We start from the raw sequence: 20,699 nt of genomic DNA on the forward strand, positions 1-20,699 counted from the left end.
AACTTCTCTTGTTTCATTCTATCATTTTTCTTTTGCTGTTTTTCTTTCTGCTAGGTACTGGCAGGTGGCCTAGAGATCTTATTATTCCTTATGGTGATTAATATAGATAGACTCCTGAACAAATATCTGAAGTTGTGCTGGGACATTAAAACAAAGATGCTGAAGATATGAATGAAGACATGGCTCAGCAAATATTGAGTGAAACTGAGAGGAATCCTATGGTCCACTCAGACAAAAACATAGGATGGTGCAAGACTGGGAAGAGCAGTAAAGCCATTATGAATTGGCCAACATTGACTAGTGCTGATTAGCAGGTAATTACAGCTTTTTTTGTTAACCAATCATTCATCTTGAAATTAAGATGTTTATGAATACTGAGTGATCATCTTTTTCTCTAACTCATAAACCTAAACATAAGGGTAAAACATAAGAGGTTCTGTGGTCACTGGTTTTCCAAAAAGAGCTAAGGCAAGAAATGGGATACAGGGAACCATTTTCCTTTCCCTCCAGTAGTCAGCATTCAGTAACAGAAACAAAACCTTCTCTTTGGACTGGTGCTTTGGTTTCTAATCTTTTTATATATTGTACTGATCTCTGCCAGATAACTTTTAGGTCCTGGGATGGTTTACTTTATCTATTCATTGGTGGACCTTCTACAGAGTTTAAAGTCTCATCTTTTTGAAGCTTTTAAGTTGTTACAATACAAAAGATGAATGGAAAAGGTGTAGAAAAAAAGTACCATGTAAACTCAGAATTATAGGATGGTAAAATTCATTATAGGATGTGGCATGCTTTTGCTGGATCAAAGACAGACCCTACACAATGAAGCACCTTCAGCTTTTGACTTACTGAAACAAGAGTTTTAATGGAAAGCTACCAAACTCAGACCACTGAGCCCAGGAAGTTGTTCATAGTATTATTTGCTTTCTGACTTAGGGTTAAAGCAAAAGTTGGAAACTAAAGAATGCATCAGGGTTTTCAGAATAACTGTGCAGTGGTGATCACACTGCAGGGCAGATGAAGTATCAGAGTGAGTTTTGAAGGCAAATGCATCATTTATCCATACTGTTTGACTGTTTAAACCTTTCAGGGTTAGCTGTGGGCAGCACATTCAGTACAACTAGCAAGAAAGTGTCTTCTTCTTCTGGCTAACTCAAGAAAGTACATTAGGTGAAGACATGTCCTGGAAATTCATGCCTAAGCCTAGCAGCTTACTTATGCCATCAGACTGTGTGCTGGTATCAGATGAATGATGTCAAGCAAAAAAAGTAGTTTGGACTTTGTCCTAGAAAAGACCCAACATACCCACTAGGGCAAGGATAGACAGGGGTGGTGAACAGATGAAATTCAGTTTGTCATAAATGGAAACACAACATAACATATGGTAAAAGGTAGACAATCTATGGGAGTAAGGGATGGGACTCTGAAAAATCAGCATTTCCTCTCTCTCCAATGAAAGGGGAAATAGACAGATGTTGACTGTTATAGTTAAAGGTGTTACACTCTCATTACAGTTCTGGAGTAGTCAAGGAGACACAAGTAAATGTGTAGGCTGACATGAGTATCCACAATGCATTTCAATAACTAGAGGTCTTAGGGGGTGCGTAGAGTTTACCAATTTCCTATTTTCTTGTTTTTATTACTCATGTAAAGGTAATTTAAAGCTGAAGTTGGAAGGGTAAAGCACTGTGAGATAGAAAATATCTTTTACCTTAATATCCAATCCTTATGCAAAATATCTAGCCTTAGAAGCCAAAAGTATAGTTTTGTCCAAGCTAATTGTATCCTTCCAGCAATATGACTTTAGTTGGCATTATGCAAATCTATTAAATTTCGGCATGTTTATTAAGTTATCAAATAATTTGATGATTTGACAATTTGATTTGTCAAGATTCTCTGCAGTGTAGATAAAACTAATTGTATTGACAGACAGAAGCTTTTGAGCAAGTCAATACAGGGGCACTGGAGTTTAAGAATGGAAAGGATTTCATAGCTCATCAAATCCAATTTCCTGGTGCCACAGGTGGTCAAGTGTCTCATGTTCTACTACTGTTGTATTTCTGGAAAAATAAACATACAGCTTTCCCAATTGTCATACTTCAAGCCTTATGAGTTTTGCTGCTACTTAAGATTCTCAGTTTCCCTCTCTTTTCACCTACCTACTGATCCATATTGAAAACTGAGGCAAAATATCCATTGCATTTTGAACCATGCATGGTTTATCCTCCAGTCAGGGAACAGGGATGTCACTTAATGTTCTTTTAAATTTATGTGGACAAAGAACCTTTTGTTATCTATTTTTTTAAGATTCATAATGTTTGATTTTCAGTAAATCTTATTTCACCACTACACTTCGCATCACTGATGTTTAGCTTTCCTTGCTGACCACTATGTGGTTTAATTAATTCTAATTTCGTGAAATTCACTCTTTCTTTTGAAATCAATAAACCTGAAGACTAAATTCTATTAAGCATCAGCTAATCAAAATGTTATCTGCATGACATCACTTAAAAGGTTGTTTTTATGACTAGCTGTTCTTTAGTGCACATACCACTTCAAAAATCAAATGTAAATCAGTTCTAAAATAGAATCAGCTCTATTTGATTCAGTAATCATTCACTATTGCCTACCAAATCTGAGAATAACTGGTTCTGAATATTCTTATTGACACTATTCTCCCAGGGAATGACACTGAAACTGGTCTGTCCAGCAGTAATTTTGACTGTTTTGTTCATAGCTCGTATATTTTTCCTTAACTAAAGCTATGGTCCACAGACCTATAAACAAGCTTAAATGTTAGATCCTGTTGTCTTTCAAACCTCCATCAGCTCCAACTACCTTTAATTTTGTCCCTAATGTCTCTAGTGATGGAGACCTCACAGCTAGCTCTTCCAGAGTTTTACTATTTTCAAAGCAAAAAAGTTGAGGATTTTTTCTTCCTGTTTAGGGGGAGCACTGGATTTCAGTCTGTGCCTCCTGCCCTTGCAGTGGCGACCACTGAGAGGAGTCCAGCTCCAGCTTCTTCCCTCCCTGCCTCCCACTTCAAAATGTATCTAAACACATTGATAAGATCCCTGCTAAGTCTTCTCCTTCTGAGGCTAAACAACCACAGCTCTTTGAGCTTCTCCTTCCAGAGCAGATGCTACTTAATCATCTTAGTGCCTTTTCGCTGGACTCATTCCAGTATTTCCAGCTCTACCTTCTACTGGGAAGGCCAGCAGTGGGCACAGTACTGAGCACATGTTTTGTTTTCTCCATATCTGTTTTTGTTTATGTTAATTTTACTAATTCCATGAAAGGAATGAATTTCCATTTAATGAAAGGTCATTTTTAGTTCTTGCATGCATACATATACCTTGGAATTATATTGCACAATTTAATGTTTCAGTGATGTAAGGAATACTTTATCACTCAATGTCCACCTAAGCTAGCAAATGACACTGGATGTGCAAAGTTAGAAACTCAAAACTCACACATTAGACACAGAAAGTGCAATTTTATATTGCATTTTGATTTTTCACTTCTATATCATCAGAAATGTCTTTCAAAATGAAACAAGTGAATCTACAGGAAGGAGGTGAAGAGAGGGGAACTTTCTATGGAGTATGTCAATCTGTAGATTAATTAATACATTGATTCTATTTGAGAGCCTGAATGTACCTGTCTTCCCACTGAGATACCCACTGTGCAATCAGTGGTAATTTAAAAATCAATTGCTCTTCTGTAGTAATTAGGTTTGTCCATTTAAACAGATAAAATTGATAGAGCCTGCAACTAATTTCAAAGCAGGGATTCTTAAGGGATTGAAGAGATTAAGAGCTGTGAGCCAGCAATTTGTGGGTTTTTCACTCAACAAATGAACATCTACATACACTGGTTTGTGTATAAGTTTCAAGTACATTATACCAGATAAGAAAATTATTTTGAAATATACTGCTAAACAAAGCATAATATATTGCTAGACAAAGCCAAAAAGTTAATGAAAATGATCCTTAAAGGCACTGAAATGTGATTATTCTTACATCTCATAGAATTAAGTGAGTAGAATGTGTTGTCTTTAAAATTATGTCATATTCTTTGGAAATTTCTCTTTCTTTTCCCTATGTTTTTGTAAGTCTGGCTGAATAACTTTTATTCTTCTCAAAAATTTCATTACAAGTTGTTTTCTGTTTTGAGCATACAGAGAGAATTTATGGAGCTCTTGACACACAGTGCTTAATCAAATACAATATGATACTTGCATGTGTAGAATACATATTTCTGAGATTCATTAAACAACTATCTTCCCTCAAGGCAATTCATTGTTATGCACCAGAGGGCTTTAAGATGGACTATTTAGGGAAAAAAAAAAAAGGCAGAAAATAGGGCAATAGAAAAAGGAAGAAACCTAAGACTAACATTAAATGCATATTCACAGTTTTAAAAGCCTTTGCAATTTACTGCAGCCCCGAGGTGGCATTAATTGACACATTAGCAAGTTATATACTGTGTTATGTGTCTATTTAGCCTATAACACAATAAAAATAACACCAGGGGAATCGCTGTAACACATTGCATATACAGCTTGTGTTTAAAGTAGGGAACACCTTACAAAAGCAGACAAGAGCAGATTAATGATAATGTGTTGCAGTTAACTCACAGACTGTCCCTGCAACTCATGTAATTGAATTGCCAACTGTCAGCTTGCAGAGGCATCTTCACAATATTTTAAGGCAAAATCTTATGCTTCCTAAAAATTAATGGGAATGGAAATTTATTTGAATGAGATCTGGCTTTCCATATCAATAGACTACAGCATATACCCACAAAAAGACTAATCACTCATTTTCTGTTAAAATTGAGACTGAGATGTTAATACCTACTCTAGATAGTGTGCCTTCTACAAGAAGTGGAGCAATATGCATTTAGAATAATAATGTAAAAGGATTACATAACTTATGTTCTTGTGTAAAATTTTCTTTCATGAATGAAGGAACACAGCATTTCAAGATCTTGAAATTCAGCGCTAGCCAGTGAAACTATTCTATTGCACAATTTTTATTTAAGGAAAGTTTAGGAATTATTTTTTCATTTATTTTTTTACATTTCCTTTTCTTTGAAAAAAAACTGCTTAAAAAGGATCTTGCACATAACAATATAGCTATCACTACAGCTAATTCTGTAAAACCTCTCGAGTGCCAAGTTAGATAACAATCATGCAGATTGTTTCAATATGCTCCTGGTTTATTATCTGTTAAATGTAACCTTATCTAGACAAGTAAAACAAGGATAATGTGTATACAAAAGCATGCACATCCTGAATATTCTGCATATTCTTAGCATGTAGAAAACTGCTACAAATGTTAATATTAGTGTACAGTAAGAATGAATAACATCTGGATGTGGAAGCATCAGAAAGAAAAACCAGCTGGAGAATAGTTACAAGAATGGTGTGTACCACAGCACCTCGATTAACAGGTCATCAAGATCCCAGCACATATCTACCTACAGCTTGGAAGCACACAAGATGAGGCAAAGGGCAGCAAGTAAATCCCAATGACTTGCTGAAGTGGGACAGGATTGTGAAAATAACTGTGGTCAGGTTACAAAAAGACATCCACAACCGAGATGTGGGAAGAAGGCATAAGTGAATAGTTGAAATCAGTTTAGATTTAAAAGAAATCCACTTTCCACTCCTAGGAGGTCTTGCATTGTTGCTACAATGTTGCAACATGACTTCCTACAAACCCTGCCTATTTTTTCTTTGGCATCATAAAACCATATAATTGACTCCATGTGTTTGCAGTGTTTTCCACAAAAACATATTGAATTAATTCACCTGTTTTGTTATAACTGGGCTAGGATTGAATTTAGTATTTTTGGATTATACTTTCTGGTAACTTCTAGAACTACACAAGAAGATTCTCAGCTGGTATTCATTGCAACAGCTTTGTTAAAATCAAGAGAGCTACAACAATCTACACCAGCTGTGGGTCTGCTATACTAGCTTGTTACCAGGCAAATGCAGAGCTCAGCTGCTTGTGTACTTGCTTCAGACCAGACCAGGGGTTTCATGAGCAGGCTGCTAAGGCTGGATACACTTTAAAATGAAATAGATGCTTTAAAAAGAAATATATATATATATATATTCAGGTGATCTGCAGTTATTAAATGATGACTAATATTTCTGAATAGCTTTATGAGATGCACATGGCAATTATTATGCACTTTTTATAGCTAGGGGAGGGACATCTAGAAGCCTGAGTGACTTCCCTGTGGCCATATAGTGTTTTCAAGCCTTCAGCTCTAGGCTGTCCCAGTCCCCATTTTAACCACAAGACTTGGCTCCCTTTCAGGGAGTAACTGGTTAATATGTGACTGTATGCTACTAAAGTAACAAGCAACACTAACTATGCTGTTTGCTTGAGTATTTCAGCTTAAATGGAAATAAATTTTGTTCTGTAGTGTTACAATTTGGCTCGTGTGTTGTGAATTAGGTCAGATGTTATTTATACCACTGGTGATGAGAATAATTTGATTTTTAATGTTGCTAGGCTAAGAAGTAGTGATTGTTCTACAGACATTTGTTCCTAGGAATCACAAAAGGACATTTCTAGGTATCTCAAGAACAGCTCTTCACAGGCACCAAGGCCTGAAAAAATTATCCTTAGGCTAGTAAGTGTTGCCAAATTCTCTTTCAATTCTGTATGCAACATTCATGAGTAAACAATTACTTTTTAATATATAGAGCAGTTGTTTGGAGTTTCCTCAGCACAGATGGCTTCTACTTGAATTACCAGTAGGACTAGGAAAGAGGGCTTAACACCCAGAGCAGAAAGACAATTTAAGTTACCACAGCAATTTTAAAACTTTACTAATTTACATCTTTGATATTTTGTTTGCTCTGCCCTCTTCTGTTCCTCCTGCTAAGAGTCAGATCCATTGTACCGAGATGGAGTCTCAGTAAAAGGACAGCTGAAAAAAGATGAGTGAGCTGGCAGTCATGTTTTTCTAAGAAATTTATGCTGCACGTGCAAATAATTATTTAATTTCAGTCTGCATGAACAAAAGAAAATAAGCAAAGCTCTTAGGAAAATGCATCTGCATGAAAAAAATTAAACTTCTTATAAGCTTTATCGCAGGGAATCACTTATTTTGTCTTCAGTATTGCAATTTCACTCACAAAGATAGTCAAATCAATTATCAGTGTTTAAAAAGGTGGGGGTTGGTGAACTGTCCCTTTTTTAAAGGAAAAAGGAAAGCATAGAAGACATCTGCTGGTCCTCTGTAATTCCTGGGATATGGTAGATACCTTAAAAATAACAAATTACAAAAAATAGAAAAAATTTGCAATATGTCTTTATGTGCTTTTGATAAAGAGTTTGGGATTTCACTAATAGAGTTCATATTGAGCTGTAAATGCAGGTGGCTAAGTCAAAAGTCTCGTGACTAGAAATTCTCTGTCCCAATGGGGACCAATGTAACCAGCCTCATCCATGTCCTTGTGTTTTATTAACAGACATTTATGATTCATCTCTTACACTTTGTTGTGTCATTTGCATGTTCTTTTATGAGGCAGAATCACAGAATAGAGTGATTTGGTTTGGCAGGGACCAAACCCAGGTTATCTAGCCTAACCCCTTGCTGTAGATAGGGACATCTTTCACCACACCAACTTGCTTAAAGCCCATTCAGCCTGGCCTTGAGCACTTCAGGGATGGGGCATCCACAGCTTCTGGGCAACCTTTTCCAGTGCCTCACCACTCTTATTTGTGCAACATTGATTCTTTATGTCCAATCTAAATCTATTCTCTTTCAGTTTAAAATGTTTGCTCCTTGTCCTGTCACTATACGCCTTGGAAAGTCTTATAAGCCTCCTTTAAGCACAGGAGGGCAGCAGTAGGGTTTCCCCAGAGCCTTCTCTCTTCCTCAACAACCCCAGCTCTCCAAGCGTGTCTTCACAGGAGAGGTGCTCCTATTGCTCCTTCTTGCGGCCTCTTCTGACTTGCTCCAGCAGGTCCTGGGCTGGGGAGCCCTGAACTGGATGCAGGCCCCGCCTGTAAATGGTTTCTGTCCTTTTCTGTATGCCTTAAGCCCTTCGCTGGCCATTCCTCAGCCGGGCTGTGGCCACCGAGGGAGATCTGAGTCCGGCTGGGCCGGTGTCCATCCCTCAGCCACAGCTCCTGCCCTTGTTGGCTCCCGCTCTCCTGCAGAGGAGCCAAACCCGTCACATTTATGTGCACGCGTAATTGGAGGTGCTTTTAGAATTCCTGGGCAAGCGTCTCTTCTCCCCTTCCCTTCCTGGTACCATTTCCTGCCCTTTCAGGCCAGTTGGTTTGGCTTTGCGGTGCGTTTAACACATAATAAGAGTGTAATTGCCATCGTGCTTTGCTTGCAACCCTGCAACCACCGCGCACTGGTTATGTGCTTTTGGGTGGCTGCAGTAGAAAATGTGTCTTGTTCGTACGGAACAACCTGCCACACCAATTAAAAATTTATCGGCAGGGCCGGGGGCATGTTCTGCCTGGGCATAAATGACATCAATGAAGCCTCCCCCGCCCCTGGTCCCGGCCGCGGCCCAGCGGCGGGCGGGGCCGGATTGCGGGGGGAACGGAAAGCAGCGGCCCGGGTTTCCCGCTGTCCCGGTGCCATCCGGGGGGAAGAGTTTAGGCGGCAGCAATCCCGGGAGAGATGAGGAAGGTGGAGGTGCGCTAGCTGCTTCTCCAGGTCGCTCCCTTCTTCGTCCCCGGTCGCTGCCCCTTCCCTGGGCCGAGCTCGGGGCACCGCGGGGCCGGGCCGGGCCGGGGGGGTCTCTGTGCGCGGGGGAAGGCGCGGCGGGGCCGGGCGGCCGCGGGCCCAGTAGGGACCCGCTGAGGGAGAGCCGGCCCGGGGCGGGGGTGCTATGTATGTATGTATGTCTATATGTATGTATGTATGTCTGTGTGTCCGCAAGGGCCGCCTCGACACCTGCTCTTAGGTTTCTGACTGGATTTACGTGATCCTGTTGGGGGAGTGTGGGTGACACGCAGGGCTCTCAGGCCCCTGAAGCAGAACGTACGTTTGTTTTTAAACCAGCCCTGCTTTACCATCATACATCTTTTACTTTGGTTGGCTTCAGGAAGTGTATGGGTTAGTTACAAGGAAAAGAGGAGAGAATAAAGGGTGTTAACTTTGAGGAGCCATAATGCCTGTTGTTGATTTCTGTGTAAGTGGCGAGTTAAGGTTCCATTTCTGATGTGATTTGTTCTCCCATTGTAGCAATCCAAACTTTTCCCTCGGGAGAGCTGGTGAGGACATCCAGCGGGCAAAATGTTGGTCTTGGTGCTCAGGTTCCTCTCTCTGGCATGCTGTTTCATAAATCAGCAGCTAGATTTTCACTTTCTTTTGAGTCATTAGTGTTATCTGAGGCACCTTATGTTTCTTCACATACCTATTATTATAATTTGTTTTCTTATATAATTGTTTCTGGGAGGTTATAAGCATTAGTGTGCCTCAAGGATTTGAAGATATACTAATAATAATGCAGAAGAATCCTCCCTGGAAAATTTTGAAATATATTGAATTTTGAATTCCTAAATGTCTTGTTTTGAATTACAATAAGGAGTCACCAAAAAATAATACAAGAACATATTCTCTTATGTAGGGTCAGCTGTATGAGTGTGGGAATTTGAAAAATGTTTGTACAACCTGCTTTGGAGACCTCCAATGCAGGCAGAGCAGTCTCCCCATATAACTTATTTGTATGCTCATTAAGAAACACTTTGCAGCTGTAAGGACAATAATATACTTGAATTCTTTCTACAGTAATTTGAAGCCATTTTCATTCACAACAATGAATGGTTTGGGGAACAGCTTATTTCTGTTTCCCTTAAAAGTGATTCTTCTGCTTTGTCTTGCAGGGTGTGTGTGTGTGTTATTTTTTTTTTTTAATTATGTCTCCTCTTTTTTAGCCTAAATATTCTCAGTTACTTTAATCTTTTTTTGTATATTTTGCATTTAAGCTCAGATCATTCTTGATCCCCTTCTCTGAATTCATTCATTCTGATCAATTCATATGTTTGACTCAATTCAAAGGGCGGTATTCAAAACTAGACTACTCTAGCTGAATTCTAAACAGTAGTAAGTAAGTAGGAAGGAAGATTTATGTCCTCTTAAAGCTTTACATCTGGTCACTCATCCTGGTATGGATGGCAGCCTTTGGCATATTCACCTTCTGTTCCAACTTAGACCCTAGGTCTTTTCTGCACCAGGGGATTATTCTGTCCTAAATTGTAGATCTTGCTTTTCTTATTTAAATACCCTCTTTCCTCTTCCTGATTGGTTGTTTACTTTTTTATTGGAGCTTTTTAAAACAACAACAAAAAAAACAAACACTACAATGCAAACTTTTCTGATTAGCAAAGACTGGATTCGAGTTCAGAATTTTCTTCCATCATGGTTTTGTTTTGTTGCAGCTTGCTGCCATCTGTAATATTAAGGAAACAGTTAATTATTAAACAATACTACTTAGGAGGGTCCTCTCTGAACTTTCAGTGGCCTGTGTAACTCCTTGGTTCTATTTTTCTGCATGACCTTGCAGCTAAGATGAAAAGTAGACACAACGTAATATTAAATTGGAGCTTTGCCAGAAACCAATTCCTTTTCACATAGTGAGGTGTTTTCTAACTCTAATTAGGACAAGGCTAGCAGGAAGCAACATTCCAAGCTTGTCTTTTGCTCTTTGATCTTCAGCAGCAGCATGTTTATTCCTTAGATGTCCAAGGCACAGAGCACCTTGAAATAGCTGTGGAGATGCCTGTCCTTAGTAAATAGGATTTGAAAATATATTTGGGCCACACAGTAATGCTCTGTCTTGGCTCCTTTCTCCTTCCCTTGCATCCCCTTGGTTTAGCTTATCTGAGCCTTAGTCTTTCACAGGGCAAGAAGATCACAGCAAGAAGCTCTGCTCTGCTTTTGACACCTTGTACTACAGAGCATTTTCCTCATTCACCAGATAGAATCTTAAAAAATTTATAAGCTAAATACAAAATCCCTTGTGTAATGTGCCACAGCTGTCTCTTACTTCGGACTTCTTTTCCTTGCATGTCACTGTAGTGTTTGAGCATTTTCCTGATGTCTAAATTAGATCTGCATGACAGTATGTTAACTGAAATTCATCACTCTTTGCAGTTCTTCCTCAGGAGATTTTCTTTCCCTGCTAATGGAGGCTGCCTTGAGCTGCACAGAAACTCAGCAGAGGATCTTTTCTCCTCTCCTCAGCCTGCCTGTCTTTAGCTTCGTGGTAGCACCAACTAGAAAGCATTTGGTGTCACACACTTACTCTCTCTAAACTCCCAGCATCCACATGATGTGACAACTGGGAGGAAAAGGGGGTCTCCTAAAAGTGTTCTGTTTTCTTTCATCTTCAAAAGGAGACTGAAACTGAGTAGCTGTTAAAATTCTACAGGAAAAGAGAAATGGAAAGGAAAAAATGACATTCTCAACTGCTTTATCTACCCTGCACTGTTTCAGTGAGATTAAGAAACTCCTCAGGGTAGTGACAGTCACTTCTTAGGCAAACATCCAAATGTTCCTTATTAAGGCCCACAGTTACATAGGAACATATCTGGTAGGGATGGAACAATTCTACCTCATTGCCAGGTTTTCTTTCCATTAAGCTTAAGAAAAATCTTGATTGGCCAGATATTTTCAGTCTTAGTGTATGCTTCTTGAGTCTTGAACCTGGTTGTAACTTGCTTTAAAATGCAGTAGGCTTTTATTCTTTGCAGTTACTTTGAATAGACATTTTGGATACTTATGATTTTTTTTTTTTTATAAAAAGGACATTATCTCTTTGTGAAGTGAAAAGGGTTTTGGAGGCACTGAAGAAATTAATTTTTTATTCTGCTGGTATGTTAAATGAATATTCAGCTTGTACTAACTGTGAGATACACAAGATATTTCTACTAACTATAATTTGTGGTAGTTAGATATTACAACTCAAGTGCTAACTGTTATGCTCTTGCTTTAAAGTTTGCTCCCTTCATCCCTTTTGTTTTATATTGGTAATATCATAGAGGGTTTTTTATTCTGTTGTTTGTACTGCGCTTGTGGACTGGAATACTTAATCTTTTTTAGGCGCTGCAATTTAGGAATGAGGTGACCAACTGAAATTGGTCCAGAGATGATTAAAAACACAGGTTTTTTAGTTGTTTTTTTGTTTGTTTGTTTGTTTGTTTTTTTGTTTGTTTTTTTTTTTTTTTTGTGAACCTAAAAGCAGTACTTAGAAAACCCCAGAATTTTCATAGTTTCAAAACAAAAGATGAGAAAGCAGACTTTGAATACATAAAGTAGTGGCAGAGAACACTGACAATAGCTTTGTAGCAAAGAAAGGCTCAGCTGGGTGGAAGGAAAAGCTTCATGAGGAGGTGAAACTTTGAAGCAGGAGCCCTGCTGAGGTTAAGGAACCTCCCTCAGTGAAGTTTTTAAGACCACTTTGGAGGCTGTCGAGACACGGGTTGGCCTCACAGTGGAAGGCTTGCTTGAGTTACTTTCTAGCTGTTCCTATGAAAATTTTAATAACTTTTCATGCACTCAGGAACTTGCAAATTATTTTTTCTTGTTTGTAAGTCATTGAGCTGAGGCACAGTAGCTTGCCCAGCTGTGTTCTGTGTTGAAAATTCAAACAAAATTAGAACTATTTCACTATTTTGGTTTAGACTAAAACAATAATTATGATGAATTATGCTGACGACCTTGGTATTCCTGATGACTTCACAGTATATGCATGGTTAGGTATCACAACCCTGATATTCTAGCTTTATGGTGAGATAGCAAACATAGCCTGTGTTTTTTCCATGTTCTGGGAGTTGTCTTTGTCATGGTTGTAGTTTGTGGCTAGTGTGTTGCTCTTGCTGCTGGCTCCACCATTTGCCATTGTGAGAGAAATCAAAATTCATTGTACTGCTGTGTACAGTTGATAAGATGCAGAAACATGAATAGTAAATTTAACAGTATATTGAAGCTAAGTGTTTTCTTTTCACTAACAGTGCATTCATTTAATGTATTTCTGAAGTGCAAGAAATCTTAGTTCTTCTCTTTTTCTCTCATCTTCATAAATATTTTACATGGGCGTTAGAATTACTGCTGTAGAGAAGACATTTATTACAATAAGTTCTTGAATTTTTTAAAAATTAATTTAATGTAGCTGAACTGTGTATTATTTGGAAGAACAGATGCATTTATAGCACAGATGACTTAAACTTGTTTTTCTTCTGGTAAATAATCTAGTTTTTCTGTATCACGTAGCAACTAGTGATTACTCTGTTACAAGGAAAGTATTTTAAGCTAAATTAAATCAAGAGTATGCTAATCTAGATACTTTTGGTATCTTCTGTAGAAAACAAGAGACAAACTTAGGCACTTATGCATTAATATAGGCTAAATAATACTCTTTTTCTTGTTTTAGGAACCAGTGGGATTTAAGAATCTCTCTCCTAAGAAAATTTGCTGCTTGTTCAGTGTTCCATCTTAGTGTGCACTTGATGATTTCACTCGAAATACCTATCTGAAGAAATTAAGAGTAGGCGAGGTGTAATTACCTTTTAAAAATGTTAAAAACTCAGCATTGTGTAGCAGCTGTCAAGATACCCAAGAAAAAGCCATATATTTGTGACATGTGCTATAAACAGTTTGAAACCCCATCAAAATTAGCTAGGCATTACCTCATACATACTGGTCAAAAGCCATTTGAGTGTCATGTATGCAATAAAACGTTCAGGCAGTTAGTCCACCTGGAGAGGCATCAGTTAACCCATAATCTGCCTTTTAAGTGTATTGTTTGCTATAGAAACTTCAAAAATGTAATCACTTTCTTAAAGCATCAGCAACTTCATAATGAAAATTATGAGAATGATACAAAGCAAACAGAAAACTATGTGAGTTCTGAGCAGGACAGGGTCACTTGTGGCATATTTCATTGTTCTGTGTGCTGGAAACCCTTTGCAACTGAAGAGAGGTGGATGCTGCATCAGTGTCTCAAGTCAGATCATCAACGTGGTGCCAGAAGGAGAAAGAAGAAAACTCACACTTGTGAATCGTGTAACAAGACATTTCCATCCAGATCCAAGCTAGAAAGGCACTTCCTTATTCACACTGGCCAGAAACCTTTTAAGTGTTCTTCATGTGGCAAATCTTTCAGACAGTCAACACACTTGAAAATTCATCAGCTCACACACACAGAAGAAAGGCCTTTTCAGTGCTGTTTTTGTCAGAAGGGATTTAAAATACGGAGCAAACTCATGAAGCATAAACAGCTCCATGCCAGAAATAAGACTTTCCCCAATACTGTATGCAAAGCAAAGACTCTTAAATGTCCCAGACTACACAATGTGTTGGAAGGAAAATGGGATAGTTTTGAGAATGCTGATACACACAAATCACAGGAGAATGACCCACATGATGTGCACTCAATTTATATTGTACCTTTTCAGTGCCCAGCATGTGACCAGTGTTTTGAAACAGAGCATTTTCTAAAGTTACACAAATGTTGTTATCCAAAAGACAGCAGAAGTTCAAATAATGGTACAACAGCACGCAGATGTGCAGTCAACAGGAAAAATAAGAGCCTGATGAAACTGAAGCATACTGGAGGAAAGGCAACAGATTTTTCTCTGACTGACAGAAAAAAAATTAAATCAGGTCATGTTGGAAGTCCTGCCCTGGTCACAGCTAGGGAGCAGCGTTGTGATCAGCACGTGTCCACTAAACCTCCCAAGGAGCGCCGGGGCCGGCGTGACGTGCACAAGTCAGTTTGTAGTCGGGTGAAAAGAACGTTTGCTGTGCCATTGCCTTGGCAGGAGTACCCACAGCCTCCTGACGTGGGCAGGAATTTCAAAGATGTGCTTCCTGGTGAAGGCATCTTAAATGTTGGTGATTCACTGGATAATAAAGATGATGCTTTTTATGGTTCATCAAATGATCGTTTTTTTGATAATCCAGAAGTACTTCGCTCTGCTTTTTCATCTTCTGCAAAAAATACACATAACAGACACAAAGTGTGTAAATGTGACAGATGTGAAAAAATTTTTCCATCTTCATCCAAACTTCAAAGACATTATCTTATACACACGGGACAAAAGCCCTTTGGCTGTAATGTTTGTGGGAAGGCATTTAGACAGTCAGCTCACTTAAAAAGACATCAGCTCACCCATACTGAAAAGAGAGCCTGTAAAAGCCCCGTTTGCCAGGTAGAATTTGTAAACCTGAACAAACTTTTCAACCACCAGGGAGATCACACTGAATTTATGTCTTCTCAGCCTGTGGGTTATTCAGGTTACTCTCAAACACCTTCACAGCCATCTGGCTTTCAAGAATTTGAGCTGATTCAGTCAAACCAAGCAGCTGAAATCAAAGTTGAAATTGAATCAGGGGATTTTGTTCTTGACACCAGCAGTAGAAACCCACAGCCGTATTTGTGCAGTAAATTGCTGGAAACAGAGCAAAGCTGTTACAGCTATTGGCATGATTTTTCTGAAAGTACTGAAAAAAGTGAAGCTGTTAACAAATTATATCAATGCAGTATCTGCTTTAAAACTTTTAAATCTCCTTCTAAGCTTGAAAGACATCACCTAATGCATGCTGGACAGAAGCCATTTGAATGTTTAGTTTGTGGAAAAAAATTCAGACAAGCCCCACATTTGAAAAGACACCACCTTATTCACTTTAAAGAGAACTTAAAGCTTAGTTCCACTGAGGAACAAGCAGAAAATGTATGTTTTATCAAAACAGGATAATGTCCTATGAAATAATTTTAACATTTTTTGGTTGCATAATTATAAAAGATTTATAACAGGCCAAACAATTAACTGAAGGGGATTATATTTTCTATTACAGAGATGACCTGGTGAAGTTAATTTACTGTCTTCAAAAGTCTCTACTTAATATAATTTCTGAGATATTCATGTTGAGATGTTTTTTTAAAATGCAACAAACCCACACGCTCTTTGCCTTCCCCTTGGCTAGATTAAATTTATAAATACACATTCATGTTGTATCAATAGTGTTGCAGTAATCTACAGTATTTCATGAATAAGATAATTATCCCTAAAACTATAAAATACTATATGGGAAAATGTAACACTTTTAAACTATCAGTAAAGACAAAAAGATAATTTTGAGAATATGAAAAAAAGGTCATTTTACTTTCTTCTGGCTCCCCATATGTTCCAAGCAAAGGATTATTGCTGTATTTATCCCATACTTAAAAAAGGGGGTTTTTTTGATAAAAGAGAAGAGAGTAGAAAAAGGGGAGAAAATTTAGTGAGAAAAATGTTGATGTGTTATAGAAGATTCTGTTTCCTATAGGATAGGAAAAAAAACCTGCTTTGTTATTTACACTTAATGTGCTTGGAGAGCTATACATGAGGAATTAGATAATTTCCCTTTTTATATAAAATACAAGGAGATAATGCTATAATATTAGGATTTATAATCAATTTATTCATTTCACCACTTTATTAACTCTACTTTCTTGTAAATCCCTTGCCTTCTCTACCATTTTTGGCCAATTTATACTTTACTGAAATTTTTTTCTGTAAGAAAAGAAGACAAGAAATTAGCATTAAGGTTAAAAATGGGCTTACTCTGTTCAGTCTCCTTCTAGCATACAAAGTGAACCAGTAAAAGAAATGTTCTCTTAAGATGTGATAATAACTCAGATGAGCAGTTTTGTCAGGAAGTCATTTTCTCATTACATTAAATATAAGAGACTGAAAATTACTTTTAACTGAAATTAAGTAATTCTGATTTTGTATTAATAGAATCTGTAGTTTTACTTTCTGGTAACTAGATGGTTTTGTCCATTGTGCCAATGGGGCTGGCAAGAAGTGCAAGTACAGTGGAGCTCATACATCACAAACAAGAATGAAGTTTGTTTCTTCTTTTTTGTCCTCCGAAAAACTACCTTTTAGGATACTTCCTTTGTTATGCAGCTTTAAGTAGCTGAATCCTGAAGTTCTTATTCCTGTTTCTAAATTAACATACCTGTAAGATACATGACAATTTTTTTAGTATTTAAATAGAAACATATTTATTTAAGTAAAATGGGTTTGATTTTTTTTTTTATTTTTGAAATGGCATGAATGTTGTGGTACTTGGTGAACATGAAGGGCAAGAGGAGTTTTATTTTCATACATGTTACTTTTCCATTTTCAGTGAGAATAAAACCAAGAAAAATGCTTGGAAACAGTCTGTAGTTACTCTGCCTTTTGTATGACAGACAAATTCAGTATATATTAATGATTATTATAGTTATATATTGAGATTTTTTTTCTCCTTGTGTGAATTGTTTCATATTGAAAGGCAAAATGCTGTATAAAATGTTTTGAAAGCGTATTGTAGAGCTCTTTTAAAATACTGGTAATAAACTATTTTATTTATATGTACTTTCAGAGTGTGCTTTATGTGCAAACCAGAGTTTTGAAACTACCTAACATTCATTATGCAGAAAAGACTGCATCAAAATAACTTTATATGATAGAACAATAGGTGTCATTTCAGATATTTTTTGTTACAAAATATAAATATGTTTGAAGATAATAACATCTTTCTTATGGAGTTACAGTCATTTAAAAATGCTATGAGAGTAATGTTTAGAGAAGACAAAACTTAAATGTTTTGAAAATACCAATTTAAGTAAAATGAGGGGAAATAATACAAAAATATTTTGAGGGATGAATAGACATTTGCAGGAAGTGTTACTGTCTGATGAATTTGAAAAGTAATGAAATCTTTGGGCTTGGATTTCAGAGTCACAATGTCTATCTGGCTCTCCATCCCTTCATAAAAAGTTTTGTGTCAGTATAAATTAATTATTTTATGGGGATTATTCCATAAACTACCTGAAAAGGGGTTAAATGGTTTCTAAGATTCAGGAAAGAAAAAACCCAAGGTTGGAATCCTGTGTGTTTTGCAGTTAACAGTGAGATTCTTCAGGTATCTTTGAGAATTTGAACTAGAGCAGTTCTCTCTGTGTTCACAGTAACACTTTTGTTGATTAGTATGTCAGTCATTTTCCATAATGCTTCGAGGCAACTTCAAGCCATCACTCTTTAAATATCTTTGGTGGCAGAAACATTGCCTGTGGTTTTGTTAGAATGAACTGATGACTAATAATAATAATCTGATAGTACCGAAGTAGTGGATTTTTTGAGACTATGCAGAACCAAAGCATATTCTACAGAGGAAAACAGTTGGTCCTTCTGTGTTAACCATGAGCTCCTGCTGAGGAGAACTTCTCCAACAGCATGGGTTTAGAACTGAGGTTGTTCTGTGTGGAATAGAAGAAGGGTCAAATATTTTAAAACAAGCAGAAAAAAGTAAAAGGGATTTTTTAAGACAAATTATTCAACTGCAGTACTAACTGATCACATCATACATTTGCTGCCTAGATGTGGCTAGGGATGCCTTTAAAATGTTCATGCTGCACTATCATTGCAGTGTGTCACAAATGACTGTGACACATTAGGTTGGTCAAGGAATCACTGGCAAAGGTATCATCAAAAGCAGTTTAATGTAAAAGTGAAAGCACAGCAAAGTTTGTTGGCAGTGTTCATTACTAATTGGATGGTTAAAGTATACAGACAAATATTGTAGTTGAGACTGAGACAATGCAAAGCCACACACTCCATTTCCAGAAGGCTTCAAACCATTTTTATTCTAGCATGCATGCTTTTCATACATTCTTACAAAACTCCTAAGTTTACACTTTACTCATTGGTCATGAGAGACAAAGTACTTACTGCAATAGGCAGTTGCAGGTTTCTCTTATTTATCCTTTCTTTCTTGGTTTCTATGTCAATGACCTTGGTAGAAAATTCTTTCAGGGGTAAACATGGATCCTTTTATCAAACTTTTCTCTGGCTCTGTAAAACCTCTTCCACAAAAAAACAGTCTAAAATTGAAAATAAATCAATCTATGACTAAAATCAAACTAAAATAATCTGTGTGGATGTTGGTGATAGAAAAAGGCAAAGGATGGAAAAGGGTAAAGGATAAAAGAAATAAGAGGGACCCTCCAATTGAGTCACGAGGTTCAAATGGGGAGCCCCTTGCCCCAGACTTAGCCCCAAACTTAGCCCCAGATTTGACCAACAGTTTAAAAGCACTGAATTTAAACCATTTCCCAAAGAACTTATATAGCACCACAGTAACTCACAGGCCTAACTCACAAATTTAACATACTTCAGAATCCAAGAGAGCAACATTCATGGTCTGTTTCCTTCAGCAGATTCACTCTCACACACACAGAGAACTAAAGGAGTATGTCCAGGGTATATACCTGTGAAAAACCTCCCTCAAGTTCAGTGAAGTTCTCACATCAGACGCCATTGCATCTTCTCAGTGGGCAAAGGGCTGCCTGGGGGGAATCAGCCCAATGGTGTTCAGTGCAGTCCTCAGAGTGCAGCAAGCTTGAGAGCTCACCAGCTGAGAGCCATCCCACTCAGGCCAAGTGCTGGTTGAAGCCCACTGTGGTTCAGGGCAACTCCAAGGGTCTCACTTAGGACTCTGTTTATAAGGTTGCTAGAGAGTTGCCTTTAGTCACAGTAACTTTTCATCCTGGATGAAATTCAGCTCGGTAACTTTCTTTGAAAGTTTGGTACAAAAAAATTTTTCCACTTGTGTTGTTATGCAGGCAACAAAAATAAGTTTCCAAGGCTGTTTGTTAAAAACCAGGAGCTTGTTAGATAACAGAAGTTCCCAGGAAGAGAGAGTGTTTCTGTTAAGCTCAAGAGTAGCTCAGCCCCACTTCATCAAGGCCAAGGCCTGAGGAGCAGTTCTGAGATCATAGCGTGGCCCAAGGTGTGTGTGTGGGTGGCAGCTGTACCCCCCCGCAAGGTTTGCAGAAAGTCAAAACATACATATGTAAGTATTCCTATATGTATCTACAGCAAAATTCAAAAGAGGAAAAAAGCAATAATAAACCACAGAAAAAACTGTTTCATCACTGAAACTGCTTTTCACTGTGCGTTGGGTTTCTCACTCAGCTCTGGTCTGCTCTCACACACCCAGAGCCAACAAAATAATTAGTGAGGGAAATAAACACAAAATAAACTTAATTGAAGTTACTGACACCTTAGGCTTCAAACCAAGACGCTGGATCTAATGTTTAGTTTTCCTGACTGCCTCCTAATATAAATGTAAAACTCCAAAAGTCATAATCTCACAATGGTAGCTCATTCGAGTAACACTTACCTAAGTACAGCTGGATGACTCTTAAATCAATAAAGACTGTGAATTCAGTCCATCTAATGGCCCCTTGTAATGATGTTGAAAATGCCCAGACCTCCTAAATAACTGAAGTGGTAATGGTTCATATTCCTAGCACAAGGTTTTGTGGATTTTTAAAGTGTAAGTTTTAACTTAATAGCCTGGTTTTACGGTCTGATGGTTGTGGATGAGATGTGTCGGAGAGGCAGTTATCATAAAGAAAATTGAAATTACAGAAGTGACTTTTCTATGCTCTCCTATAACGTTCTTTCTCCAGGTTAAGCAAATAAGTTGTATTTCTTCATATAATGACTAGTTCTGTCAAGCAGCTTTTAAACAGCTTTTTTTTAGCATCTGTTAAAAAAGTGAATCTTCAAAGTCCATGCAAGTGAAGGAGAAATCAGTCCTATGACAACAAAATGACTCACAAGAGAACTGATATTTCCTTGTTAAGAAACTATTGTTCTAACATG

The 20,699-nt window shown here is 37.7% G+C and overlaps 1 protein-coding gene across 3 annotated transcripts; it reads left to right on the forward strand.

Annotated features, from left to right (window-relative positions):
• Window positions 1–227: 227 nt before the first annotated feature.
• ZNF770 (zinc finger protein 770) lies at window positions 228–17,402 on the forward strand. Of its 3 annotated transcripts, none has more exons than XM_058027096.1 (2): window positions 228–314; window positions 13,427–17,402. In XM_058027096.1, the coding sequence occupies exon 2, from the start codon at window positions 13,569–13,571 to the stop codon at window positions 15,750–15,752; it is 2,184 nt and encodes a 727-aa protein (XP_057883079.1). In that variant the 5' UTR covers window positions 228–314; window positions 13,427–13,568; the 3' UTR covers window positions 15,753–17,402. The 3 variants fall into 3 exon arrangements, with proteins under 3 accessions (XP_057883079.1, XP_057883078.1, XP_057883077.1); XM_058027095.1 differs by lacking the exon at window positions 228–314 and adding an exon at window positions 8,613–8,685; XM_058027094.1 differs by lacking the exon at window positions 228–314 and adding an exon at window positions 8,623–8,706.
• The last annotated feature ends 3,297 nt before the right edge of the window (window positions 17,403–20,699 follow it).

This window comes from Melospiza georgiana, chromosome 6 (assembly GCF_028018845.1).
Source record: "Melospiza georgiana isolate bMelGeo1 chromosome 6, bMelGeo1.pri, whole genome shotgun sequence".
Lineage (NCBI taxonomy): Eukaryota > Metazoa > Chordata > Aves > Passeriformes > Passerellidae > Melospiza > Melospiza georgiana.

What these genes read in the sequence shown, in the direction of transcription:
- ZNF770 (XM_058027096.1), top strand. Translation starts at nt 13,569, where the DNA reads ATGTTAAAAACTCAGCATTGTGTAGCAGCTGTCAAGATACCCAAGAAA.